The 13,714-nt window shown below is 46.5% G+C and overlaps 1 protein-coding gene across 7 annotated transcripts in view; it reads left to right on the top strand.

The window, feature by feature from the left end:
* The window catches only part of Agap1 (ArfGAP with GTPase domain, ankyrin repeat and PH domain 1), a 436,703-nt gene that overhangs the window by 355,415 nt on the left and 67,574 nt on the right, over positions 1-13,714 (top strand). For 4 of the 7 annotated variants that reach the window (XM_051190767.1, XM_051190761.1, XM_051190763.1 and 1 more), the window contains one exon: positions 8,666-8,743. The exons of the other annotated variants lie outside the window; for them this stretch is intronic. In XM_051190767.1, coding sequence (XP_051046724.1) covers positions 8,666-8,743 — 78 coding nt within the window. The remainder of the gene's footprint in view (positions 1-8,665; positions 8,744-13,714) is intronic. 7 annotated transcript variants of the gene reach the window in all.

Here is a 13,714-nt window from a genome sequence, read left to right on the forward strand (position 1 = left end):
TCTTCAAGTGGCTTCTTTTACTGACAGTGCGATTATAGTAAAATGTTTTCATTTAAAAAACAAATGATACAAATGTCCTCTTTTGAAAAAGAAGAAATAGAGGGAAGGTGGGGGGAGGAGGAACTGGGATTGATATGTAAAATTAAAAAAAGGTGAAATAGAGACAATTCCATGTGCTTGTGTACACACACATGCGCGCACGCACACACACATACACACACATGCATACGCGCACACACGGTTTCCTCTCTAAGCCTTTCATTAACATGACAGTTGTTCCAGCTGCTGAACCTATACTGATACCTTATGACTGAAGTCCATACTCTATTGAGATCTCTTTCGTTTTTATCTAATGCATTTTTTCTGTTCCGGGATCCATACTGCCTTTAGTCGTCAGTCTTCTTCTCCGTTGCCTTATACTCCTCTTGTTTGGGACATTTTTTTCTGACCTCCTTGTTGACTAGCTTTACCTTTTGAGAAGCTGTCAGTTACAAGGGGATTCTGATGGATACCACTACTGAAATTTATTTGATGTTGTTCTCAGACCAGCCAGGGCTTTAAGTCCGACACGGAGGAAGCTCCAGATAAAGTACCATTGCCAGGCATCCCCTACTTGTCTATGTGACTTCTGTCTCCTGAGGCTAACGTTGTCCCTGTTATGGGGCCTGTGGCTGTCACACTAGGTCCCCAGTCTGTGAATTGTTCTGTCCTTACCCCCATCATGAACTGTTTGGAGGGAAATCGCTATGCCCAGCCTACACTGAGGGCAGAGTATCTAAAGAAATTATTTGTAATCCTACAGATAATACTCATCTCTTCCTAACTCATTACTATTAATATATTCAATCATTTATCATGTATGGAAACTATGATTATTTGATATTTTAGTTTGTAACCCAACTTGGCTCCTTGAGCATCCCAGCTGTAGTAGTCAGGGGCCCTTACAATGGCTCTGTGACCTTTGGAATGCAGCCCTATTGGTGGTGGTGGGGGGGGTGTTCTGTTTTTATGCATTTTTTCACCAAATTCTAGCACCATAAGATATTCCAGGCTCACCTTGTAGTTTGCATGCACATCTGAGAGCCAGCCATTTCTCTAAATATTACTGGTTCTTTATATATGAAAACGGTGTAAGGAAACTGAAATCTGCGTTCACTTCTTGCTACTGGGTGTCTTTGCTGCAAGGCAAAGAAGTGTGTCTGTGGCCACTATACTGGGTAAACTCAGAATCATAAATGTTTCACTATGTGATTCCCATGTGTCTATATGAAATAAACTATGATATATACATAGCATAGGATAGGGACCATTCTTACATGACACCTACCTGCTTCCCCTTCGTTTTCCTTCCCATTTATCCTCCTTGGTGGTCCTAGAAAATGAACCCAAGGCCTTAGAACTGCCCTGAGTGATAAAGGGACGCTGAGTAGCTGCCTTATCCAGCTCCTTTTGTTGAAAAGTAGTAATGGCTACATCAGCATGGCACTTCCAACTTAAGTCCCTCTATAGGGAAAGTGGAAAGGAAGGACTGGCCGTTAACAGGAAGTCAACTCACTTCAGCGATAATAGCCTTCCCGGCATTCTCGGTTAACCCTGGATAAAATCGGTGTGTTTAATTTCTAATGAAAGAAAGCAGACGTTTCATTCTTCTGATGGCTCAGCACTGTGGCACTTCTCCCGGGCCCTCCTTGGATGGTAATGACCTTGCTTAATCATTCACAATTGACTAAGGAGCATGCTAACGAAGCCCTGATGTTATGGTCAAAGCAGTTTTATGGGAAGAAATTGTTAGTGTGTAAAGGAATAAATGTCGGTATGATCAGGAAGAATGAGTTTAGACTTCTCTTCCTCTCTGGTCTTTTCACACTGACGTGCACGTGCCTTCTGGATTCTGTGGGTTCTGAAGCCACACATCAGCACAGTCTTGGAGGCTTCTGCAGCTGGCCCCAAATGGAAACAGCAAACCTGTCTCTGCTTCATCTGATAGCAAGTCTTCTCAGGTTCAGAAGCCACATGTGAGGGAGTCCCAGAGTGGAGTGTTTCACCCTGCCCTCGGGACGCGGCCGCAGAAATAGCAGATCAAATGCGGAGAGGCCCTTGTTTGCTGCCACTGAGGCCGGTGGTCCAGTGATCACAGACACTCAATTACAGCCCTGTGCAAGCGTGAGCAGTAGTCATTAAATAATTATGCCTTTGATTAGTGGCTTTAACTGGCCATTGCTTTGAAATATGATAACACAATTTGGAGTTTTATTAAAAAACAATTTTTCCCTGGAATTGTCTAAAAAGATTTTGTGTTTAAGGAAAAAAAAAAAGTCGGCAATGTATTTTTGTTGGAGGAAATTGAGAAAGAAAAGAAGAAAGAAGCAGGAGAGGGGGCAAGATGAGAAGAAAGGGAAGGGCGGGAGGTGAATATGAGCAAATGGCTGTTTCCCATTGTCCCTCCTTCTGACTTGGAAGCACTGAAGGGCCCTAGCACCGGGCCCCACTCCGTAGCCCCCATCTTGTCTGACTCCACTGAATGGTGAGATCGTCCTTCTGAGGGTGAAGTTAAATGGGGGGGGGGTGTCTGACCACTCTCAGACCTGCTGCTGCTTGGCTGTTGAAACAGATAGCTCATAGGGTTTTTTTCCCACACGCCCACCGTTCAGGTCAGGAAGCTGGTAAACCCTCACTCATTCACTGAGAATTGAGTTTGCTCTTTGTGCATGTGTATGTGCATGGAGGTATGTGCACACGTGCATGAGTGTGTGTTACGGGTTGAATGCCAGGCGTCCGCCCTACAGTATGCAGTGGCACAGCCACGGCCAGGTGATCTTCACAGTCCCAGGCTCCTGTCTCCTACACTTTCCACATGCCCAGCTGAGCACGGAAGCCAAGAGGCCATGGGGGTGTCCCCATTTCAGTGTCCTCCCGTGAGTTTCCAGGCTGAGAATGGGCCATGCCACAGAGTCTACATTGTAAGTACATCATGGAGACAATGCTTACTCGCCCTTGCGTCTTACAGTTATCCCTGGTCACAGTTGTACTCTGGCATGAGACTGAAGATGCCTAATTGATTGTGGCTGCCCTTGAGCTCTCCCTCTGCAGCACATTTCTGGACCAGAAAGAGTCCCACCCTCCCCTTCTTGGGAGCTTCTAGTCAAGGGACTTTTGCATTGATTTTTATTCTCGATGTCTGCCAGATGTAGTGACATTTCCAAGAGTACCTGCATCAGCCCACTATGTAAAAGCCCTTGGCAGTTTTTAGACCCAATGTGCTCTAGCTAAAATGGTGTCTGTGGTAAAGAAAGCTATTCTTAGGTGTTAGAAATTAAATTGAAACTATCCAATTAAGGATCTGTGGCTTGTCCCAATAGTTTCTTTTGGGGATGGGGGGATATTTTATTGCTTGTGGTTTGGAGTTGGGAAAGTGACCAGGTCTCACTGGATGCTGCCAGTACTGAAGGTATTTTGTCTCCTAAACATGGGCCTGCTGCATCCATCCGCCTTGGATTTTGTTTGGTCCTTTCAAAAGTCCCTTTTAAGACCTTCTCTGGCAGGCCTTCTCTGAGAGGCAGCCATTGTATAAATCCCCTCCCTTCACAGCTCAAGCAGTGGGTTCACAATCTAAGAATCTTCTGGGTTGCATCCTGTGAGGGTAGTCACTGCCTTGTTTATAAAAGAAGTAAATATTTACAGTCTGACTGAGCAAATGAATGATGGATCACACAGCCTGACAAAAGACATCCCTAATTCCTTTAGATTCACCCCTAATCTCCTGACACAATTGCCACAGCCAAAAGATCATGGGATATGGAGCAGACTGCACTGGAAGTGTCACCACTCACTGCCTGCAGAAGCTCCTGGGAGATAGGTGATGGTCACATAAAGGCCCTGCTGACACGGTCTGAGACACGGCCCACAGACTAAGGAGCAAAGGTGTTGTCCTCTGCACTGATAGGACTTATACTGATAGCATCTTTAGACTTACACATGTCCACTGTGGACAAGAAATCACTCTGTCTGACAAGGTGATGGCGATGGCCTGAGCTCTCTCAAAGGCGAAAGTTTACATTCCCTTGTATGAGCAAGAGAGTTATTCATTTCCTTCTGAGATGAGACATTGTTAGAAGTGAGTGGCCCAGCCCCTTCCTCCATGTAAGTACAAAGACCCTGCTAGCTCTCATAATTGACCCTGAGGGCTGCAGAAGACTCATCCCATCATCCATTCTGTGTGTGCCCAGGATATAATTCATGTACACTGGATAATCCAGCATGGCCTGCAAGCCTGGACATAACTACTACTGGCTACATCATGTTTTAGTAGGCTGTCCAGGGAATGGTTATCTAATCAACAAAGACAACTGTTGGAAGCAGAGCAGAGTTGATACTAACAATTCTATTTTCCTAGTGCAGTGACAGAGGAAGAATTTCAGGTAAAACCTTGGTGGCTTGAGCATATCCACAGACTAAGGAATATTTTTATTCTATTCATAAAGAGCTGGTGAAAAGTCCCGGCACCAGACATCTGCTTTCTGGTTCTTTTTCATGCTGTGGTAAAATGAAATGATTGTTTTACTTAGAGAAACAGAATGATAGAAACTTTCAAATGAAGTTCTGAGTCCCTCAGGGTTGTAAAAGTCCCTATGTAAAACTAGCTTCCAAGAATACGGTGTGTGTAACAATCGAGAATTGTGGATGCTAAGTGATTCCAGTCACTCTAACTTCATAGAGAGCCATCATTTACACATTTTTCTCTTCTCTGTCTTTGAAAAGACCGAGGCTGTCTGTTAGTGATTACCAAGAGTCAAGAGTAATATGCCATACCTCATTTGCTCATGCAGACCCCGAGTTCTTCATTCCCAGGCACTTTACAGACACACTGTGGTGGGGGTTTATGCCTGTCATTCATGTTTAGAGCATGAGTTGAACATGTGGCTCTATAGATCTGAATGTTCAGGGTGGCCTCCACCTCATCACCAACCTGGTGGCTACTACCTTAGAGAAATGACTAAACAGCAGAGCGTGTTAGAACCTCACCCTTCCTGGTGTTTTTTGACTTTCCCAGTTTCCCAGTGGGGCATCTCCTATTCCCCAAGAATCGCCCTATCAATCTAGCTTAGTGTGCTCATAAGCAGTGTATATTTAAAAGAAAAACCAATGGTACCATTGTTGAATCAACACGTGGTCAACAACTGGGTCTCCACACTTTAAGCCTGAGTTTTTCAGATTTCCAGCCCTTTTAATTCTCAGGGGGGAAAAAAAGCCTTTGCAGCCTTATCTTGGGTAATCTTGATCATCAGCTTTCATGATACAGAATCATTCGCCCTGGAGACAAACAGCTTGGGGCATCTGTAGTGGAATCTTAAGACATGGTTAGCTGAGGAAGGAAGGCACTCCCTAACTGTGAGTAACACTAATCCATGGACTGCGGTCCTGGGCTGAGTAAACCAGGGGAAAGGTAGTGGAGCACCAGCAGCCATTCGTCTCTGCTTCCTGACTGGATATGATGTAACCAGCTGCCTCAAGTGCCTGCCCCCATGCCTGCCCCACCATGATGGACTGTGTGCCTTCCAACTGAAAGCCAAAATAAACCCTTCATTACATTACATGTGCCAGATATTTTGCCACAGCAATGAGAAAGGTATTGGTTGTTCAATACAGTGATGATACATTTAATTCTCTCCCCTAGGTCCTCAGCTGTCAACCTTGCTTTATTCTTTGTCTCTTGCTTTTGCTGTCCCATAGCAAGCCCGTGTGTAACTGAGTACACTGTGCTTACTTTGTTGTTGTTGGACGGGGGCCTTTGAACTCATAGCTTGTGTGTTACCACACTGGGTTTCATTTGTAAAGTGAAATGGGAAGGAGAAATCACATCTAGAGACATTGTATCTTCTGGGATGTCATGTTCATGCAGATGTCTAAGATGGGAGACCTTGCTGCAGCGTCATTAGGTACCTGCTCTAATTCAAATGAAAGCCTGGGCTTATCCCATAAGCAAAGCCATAGGGGGAAAAGAGCAACCACATGCTTTCCCCATGAAGCCTTTTGTCTAAGTGTGCATGAAATTCTGACAAGTGACATTAGTAACAAAAAATCTAAATGCTGGCCTGTGTTTAAAAAGAAAAAAAAAGTTCATGAAAGTTTTTGAAAACCATAATGTGGGCGGGTTACATGAAGTCCGAGTACGCCCAAATAAACAGCTTTATTCATCAACCAATATAAGCAACACATATTTGCAGTATATAGAAGGACATCCCACATCACCCTCAAATTTTAAAGATTATCCAAGTAGAGTATAATGTTGCATGTCTGTGGCCTGAGGCTGAAGTGGGAGGAGTTTGAGACCCACCTGACCCTCTCAGGAAGAATAAATAAGGGATGCACAGAAAACATCATCTCTTGAGCATGGTGGCCTTAGGCATCACGCCTCTTGCCAGGTCTGAGACCCGGGGTCTCCATTTGGTGCCATGTGGCTGTTTTGCCTGAAATGTTACCCAGGATCCTGATTGTAGTTCTTGTTGAAATGCGACTAAACGAGGCGACTTAAGCAATCAATGCCCCAGGAGACAAATGCTCAGATCGGGACCTTGGTATCAGCCAGAAAACAGCCATTTGTTTACAAGGAAGAAGAAGCCATGACATTTTATACGTTGAAACTGATTATTTCATCAATAGGTTAATAGAAATCCAGGCTGTAAGTTCACTTCCTGGTTATACATCCCAACGGTAATGGGAGAATAGCACATGAAAAATGCAGAATGCAAAGCAACCAGGAAGAGGTTTCCAGACAGAGCTTTACCCCTTCTGGGAGCTCAGCCTGAATTCTACCTATTTATATGTAAATGTTCTAGAAGGAGGTCGCCTTCCCCATGAAGCTTTGTAGTAACCTCTTCCTTCTGGAACTTGTGAAATATGCCCCAAGACTCTGGGAGCATCCCCTAGTGAGAAATGAAGCACGTGTCCAGTTGTAGGAACACAGTGTAACTTGTGTGCGTTGTGGGGGAGGGGGCCCAATCTTTTGTTCTTGAAAACTGTGAGCAGTTGGATTTCCTTCACTGCTCATAGTTGACAGCAGTACTGGCTGTTGTCTCAACCACCCTTCCCAAGTATAGTTTCTTGGGATGGACACAAGACCTTAAAGTTCAGAGATGAGCAAAACCCTTCCACTTATCCCCCCATCCCCCAACACACACGCACTGTGAAAAGTTAAATTGTGATCCAGATACAATAGGCAGAAAACTCCAGGCAGCAGCTGAAGCTATTTACTAGTTAGGGATTATATTTATTACCAAATTACTTATCGGTGTTCACATTACAATGTGAGCCTTAGGTGTTTCATTGTAGCAGCTTTAATCATTTTAAGTCAATGGGCAGTGAACTCAGATGTTTGCCCTCATGACTAAGCTTTGCATTCTAAATAGGTAAGGCTTAGCTTCCTTGACAATTCAGGTTTATCATGTGTCATTTGTTGATCTTTACAAAGAAGGCCAATGGTATAGCCAGCAACTGAACTCACCTAGACATCTCCCAAGGTCACTTTCTGCCCTTCAGAGATCCAGTGTCACACAGCCTAGCCGGGGCCTGACACCTACCCTGAGTGGTCCAGGATGCCTCAGCATCAGAGCTGACCATTGCCCAGCACATGCCTCAGAGTCAGATTGTCAGCCTGGTCTCCCACCCGTGCTCCACCAGCTAAGGGAACCTTCCAGCAGGTTCTCTTCCTGACTGTAGAGTTGAGAAACAGATGGCCCATGGTGCCCTTCCTTGGAAACATGGCAACTTTAACCCCTGCTGAATATTTTGATGTCTGCCTACAGTGACAGGCCTAGCTAAGACAGACATGGCTCTGTCTAGGACTCCCAAGAGACATCTTGTCAACTCTTGTTGAGTTCTATGACTTGTATCTTCAAGGGCAGAAGGAATTGTCAAACCATCTTCTTCCAAACCTCAAGTATCTTGTTGGGGAGGGGGGGAGTGCATGTCGCTGTCCACAGTAGCCATTAGAAGAGGGGCCAAATGGAAAGGAGAACATGTGTGTCCTTGGCGTGTCTTTTCACATGCCTGCAGTGTACACAGCAGCACTGTGTTCGCTTGGCTCAGAATTTTACTCCTAACCCCAGCATTCCACCAGAAGTGACTTGGTGTTGGTCCTTTCTGACGAGTTTGAGGAGGCATCTACTGTGTGGGAGCTCACCTGGTCCTAGGGTTCTGATGCTCTAGGCTAGTATGCATCTCACAAATGGGGTTGAGGAAGAGTTGACAGAAATGCTCTGGTTTTAAAAGACCTGCCTCTGAAACATACAGACCCAACCTGCTTGCCACCAGGGTCACTCGGACTAGCTTCTGGACCATCATAGCCCACAACAGTCCAAAGGCCACCATTTGCCAGCAAGTAGCCTTGGGCTCAACAGAGGGTGTCTGCACATTCGCCTGGGATGGCTTTGATTTTGTGAGCACTCTGCTAAGGAGCAAGGCTGGCTCGCCTCTACCCTTCTCACCTCTGCAGCCCTGGGGGGAGTGGAGGGCCGGCAGAGGGGCTCCTCGCTGCCACCCACCTGCTGCGCACTCAGAGGTGACTTCACAGCGCTACTTTGACATTTCTTTTCTCCCTTTTTCATTTGTTTTCTTTTCCTTTTTGTTGTCTCTTTTCCCCCCTGCCCTCTCTGCTCTCGGGATGCAGCCAAACGCAAAGCATGGAAACTAAACCGTGTTGGTAGCCTGCGAAACATATACAGCAGCAGCAGCACCAACACCGAAGGTAACTGCACCCCGCCCGCCCGCACCCGGCTCCTGCCTCCCTGCCTTCCTGCCTTCCTTCCCATGCAGACATGGAAATGCACCCACCCGCAGCCGCATGCCCCCGTGTTGTGTTTGCAGTCGGCCCTGTGGTCTTTCCATCCTTTTGTTCGAGTGTTCTATTTTACCATTCATGTTCCTTTCAGCTTACTTAAATTTTGACCTTTCCCTTCAGTCGTAGGGTAGTGATGTTTAAATTACTTTAGAAACCTATTTTCTCCTCTTTCCCCCCCCCTTTCCTTTATACATGTGGGCACTCAATGTAATATTTCCCAAGTTATTACAGTTTTTAAAAGTGTTAGTATCAGGTGTAATGATCTGTAGCCAAATACAATAGTGTGCCGTGACATTTAAGTAACAGTCTTAATTTGTTTTGTGGAAGCATTCTCCATAATGCTCTCTGCAGCTCTAATCCAGAGGCAGGCAGGCCCGGGCCATTTGCATGGGCTGCTATTGCTTGTAAATTCCGTATATTGTTTTGTTTCTAAAGGTCGTCTGGTGCCAAAGTTCACAAATTGACTTGGGTTGCTTTTTTCACCAAAGACAGCCGTCATTGCTTTTGTATAATAGCAGATTGAATTCCCCCCCCCAATGCCTTCATTTGAACAACACAATTATAAATTGCCTTTTTTTTTATGATTACAAATGTCAAGGGTCAGAATTATTTTGATGCCAGGCAAGGGAAAATCAGCGCCATCCACCCAGGTATAGAAAGGAGGCTGGCGGGTAATACACGATGCAAAGCAGGTCACAATCCAGCGAGCTTGGTATAATAGGAGGGATTTCTTTTTCACTTAAGTGCAAGCCCAATGGGTCAAGTAATGGCGAGCTTGTGCCCTAACACTAATTGACTTATTTGGGGATGATTATAACTGTAATATTTTTCTTAATGTCACTGTTTTCTGGGCTGTTGATTTTAGCGATTGCCAAGTAGTGGCATTAAATCTCCTGTAAATTTTAAATTGCACAGTATTTCTGTAAACAAGCCCCTTCTTCACATTCCAGTCATTAACCTTTCCTGATTTATATCCCCATCCTCCCTCTCTCTCTCTTTCTCTCTCTCTCTCTCACTCGCTCTGGCTCTCTATCTCTTTCTCTCTCGTCCCTTCACAATTACCCCTGCTTCACCACCAAGAGCCCTGCTCTCAAGCAGAAATGCATGCAGGAAACAAAAGCCACTCTGGCAGGTCAGCTTGTTAAAGAGCCATTTTGTAATCACAGTTTTGTTTGTGCTCTTTGAGAGATGGTTATTGGTCCAGATCCTGGTGTATCCTGGCCTGGCCACATCTCCCTTCAAAGCATTCAGAAAAGGAAAGTAAGAGAGAGAGGGCAGAGCAGGGACTTACGAGACTATCCCATCAGTTAAGATTTTCTGTTGAGTGTAAAAGGTGTCCGTTTGCTCCCTCACCGTTTTTTAGCTGTTAGGGTTTTTTTTTCTTTTCTTTTTTGATTGTTTTTTCTGTGGGGTATGTATCCTGTCTCTGCCCTGTCTCCATCAAGGGTGTCTTTTTTTTTTTTTTTTTTTTTAAATATGGTGTAGCTTATAGTTTTATTGATGACTTCTTGCCTTAAAAACTAAAGAAAACCGTGTTATTGAATACAATATTGGGGAGCAGGGAGAAGGCATACAGTTCTCTCGTTAGCCTCGAGGCTAAAACCTTCCTACCCATCACCTGCTGGAGAGCCTCTCAGGAGTCATTGGTGGGCTGGTGTGACAGTCTCTGTTTCAGGAGTCACTGGAAGGCTGGCTTCTTAGTCTTCGATGCTCAGGTAACAGGAGACTTGGCATCCAAGGCAGCCAGAGCTTCAGAGCAGGAGGCCACTTAGAGGTGATAGAGGGCAGAAGATGACCAGATGAAGTCCAGTGCTCTCTGCAACCTCAGTAGCTTGGGGTCCCTCCACATGAGTGAGGTAACCATGGGGATTGGGGTGCAGGCAGCCGTGAGGATTGAGACCCAAGTAGCCATAGGGTTTGGGTGCAGGCAGTGACCACCCTTCTGGTTCTCCCCTATCTCTAGCCACAGTGAGCTGCTCAAAGTATGGCTACAGTTATTTCAGTTGAGCAACACGGCCTTCCTCATTGATACGTATATACATACAACTCATTCCATACAACTTTCAATGATTTGTTACAGAATTCATACCATTCCATAAATTCTCAAAATAAGTTTTCTGATGCCAGGCTTTTTAATGTATGGTATTATTGCATGACCGCTGGCTGTAAACGGACCGCTCTTGAAAATGTGTGTGATAAAGACTTGACGTTTTGTCAGGTCATTCGAAAGGTATCCATCTCAACATGGAGTATTTCTTAAAGTGCTCCTCTACAGATTCCCAGAAAATACCAAAACACAGTTGGCACCAGACACAAAAAGTAGGTTTATTAATTGGGAGGGGGAACCAACTAGTAAACCCAGCTCTAGGTAGGAGCGTGAGTGTGGCTAGGAAGTTGTGGGACCCTCCTGGGGACACACATTGTAAGACAGACTAGGCTGTGCCTGGAGCCCTGCGGTCCCCCTGCAGCCCCTTTGACTTGAGTGCCTCTCTGGCCCCTGGACCACGTTGTCTCGTTTGATCCTCACAGTGCCCCTCCCAGGTAGGTATTGTGGTTGTGGTAAGTTCCACAGACCGTGTGCTGAGCTATCTGCTCCAGGACCTCTACTCACAGATCATATGAGAGGGGCGATGGTAGACGAGCCCAGAATGTGTGGATCCCTTGCCCATCAGGGCTACTTAGCCTTGACAGCCAGGTAGACACCTGGTGCACATCCTGTAGCACCCAGGGTTAACGCTTTGTTCCTTTCTTCACAATTAAACACTCGCCCAAGATGCTAAAATTGAATGCAGGAATGGCAGCTTCGACTTCTCAGACGCCTGTGGAGCAGGGCCCAGGGCCTGTTAGTGGTGTGATTCTCCAGCCAGCCCCCTTGCTAGCCTAAGCGGAAAAGATCTGAATGCCAAGTGAGTGGGGCTCGCCCCCAGTGTTTGGCTCTGCAGCAGTCGTTTCTGACAAAGTGCCTCGGAGTCAGGAAACATGTAAAAAAAAAAAAAAAAAAAACAGGCCCCGTGTAATGACAATATGCTTCCAGGTTGCTGTGATGGACTCACCAGCTGAGGGAGCACAGGGACACTCTGGCAGCCATTAGCCATTTTGACATAGAGAAGAACTTCTGATCTGTGGATAAAGGAAGGGGGCTTGGTAAAGGGAAGAGGGATTGGGAGCCCTCTGTCACAGTCAACAGAGTGAGTGCCTGAATGGCCTGAATGTAGCCCACCTCGCACTGCAGATGACCCTTGTACCCAAGGGTCAACCAGACTCAGAAGTGGCCCAGAGTCCTACTATTATCTGCAAAGGTCCATTTCTGTGTTCGAACCTGTACGGAGACAGGCAGAGGAACCCACACTGGGTCATCACTGTGTCCCACGGGCCTCTCAAGCAGAGTCGGGTCTGTGGAGTTCTGAATCAGTCACTAAAATTCAGCCTAAGGACTTCATGGCAAGTCACTTGTCGGTAGAGGGACAGATTGGCAGAAGGAAGCATGCCTAACTGCTGAGTGTGTTAATGCAGCCGTCTTAGCTACTGCTGTGACAAGGCGCCATGCCCAAGGCAGCTTATAGAAGAAGGAGGTTATTGGGCTTACAGTTTCAGAGGGTGAGTCCGTGACCATTATGGTGGGTAGCATGGCAACCAGTAGGCAGGCAGGTGCTAGAGCAGAAGCTGAGAGCTCACAGCTTGAGACACGACGACGATGAGGCAGAGAGAGAGGTAATGAGAGCTAACTGGGAATGGTGTGGGCTTTTGAAAGCTCAAAGCTCACCCCCAATGACACACCTTCCTCCATCGAGGCCACACCCCCTAACCCTTCCCAAACGGTTCCACCTATTGAAGCATATGAACATTACAATCAGCATAGGAGCTAAAGTGACATTGGCAAATCCAAACTCCATACTGGGCACACACACAAGGGCTGGTGATAGTCCCTGACAGACCTGGGCCTCCCAGCACAGCTAGCTCTCTTGTCCCTTTGCAAGGGAAGACACCCCTGTGATCTAAAGGGGCCAGAGCCCACTGTCCTTTGATGTGAATTGTCAACAAGTGGACAATGTTCACAGTCTCAGTCTCCAGGTTCCCACTGCCTGGGCCTAAGGGACCCCGTGAGGCAAAGTTATACATGTAGTTTAGGTATTTTATCTGACGGTGAAAAGCACCTGTCTCGATGTCAGCTGAAACCATAACGTAAAGGTCGGGTTTACTCTCACACCCTCCCTGTGCTGCTCTTGCACAGGACCCAAGTTCAGTTCCCAGCGCCCTCATCACACTGCCCTCAGCCATCTGTACCTCCAGCTCCAGGCAAATCAGAGTTCCTTCAGGCCTGAGTACCTGCACGAATCTTTAAAAAGAGGTGGGGCGGGCTGCTTGCAGGCGCCCATTAAACATGGCATAAGACAAACCCCTCTCCACCAAGTAGATGCCCCATTGGAGAAACCCCCTTGCTAAAATTCATGAATAAGGGTGTGGCTACAGGCAGAGTTGGGATCTGTGTATTGAGCAGAAGGGATGGTGTGCCCTACCAAAGACCCATCCTTCTGCAACAGGAGCCAAGGACAGGGTGCCCTCCTCCCTGGGGGCCTTGGCTGTTTTATCTTTGGTCCTGCTTAGTGGTACCCACCTGTAACCCTAGGCTCACTCCACTCAGCGTTCACGTCAGCCATGCCTAGCGGGCACTAACATTGCCCATCTGAACACTCCTCTCTGTGCAGTACCAAAAGCACATGCCATTCTTGCCAAGCATTTGTCAGTCAGTGTAGCAGGAAGCAGGCTTCTCCTTATGGCGGGAATCTTGGGTGGACCTAGGGTCAGGAGACTGGGTTCCAGGAAACCTGGGAGACCTGGACTCCCTCCAGGATGCGAGTCACGTATGACCCCTGCAGC

Source organism: Phodopus roborovskii, unplaced genomic scaffold (assembly GCF_943737965.1).
Source record: "Phodopus roborovskii unplaced genomic scaffold, PHOROB, whole genome shotgun sequence".
NCBI lineage: Eukaryota > Metazoa > Chordata > Mammalia > Rodentia > Cricetidae > Phodopus > Phodopus roborovskii.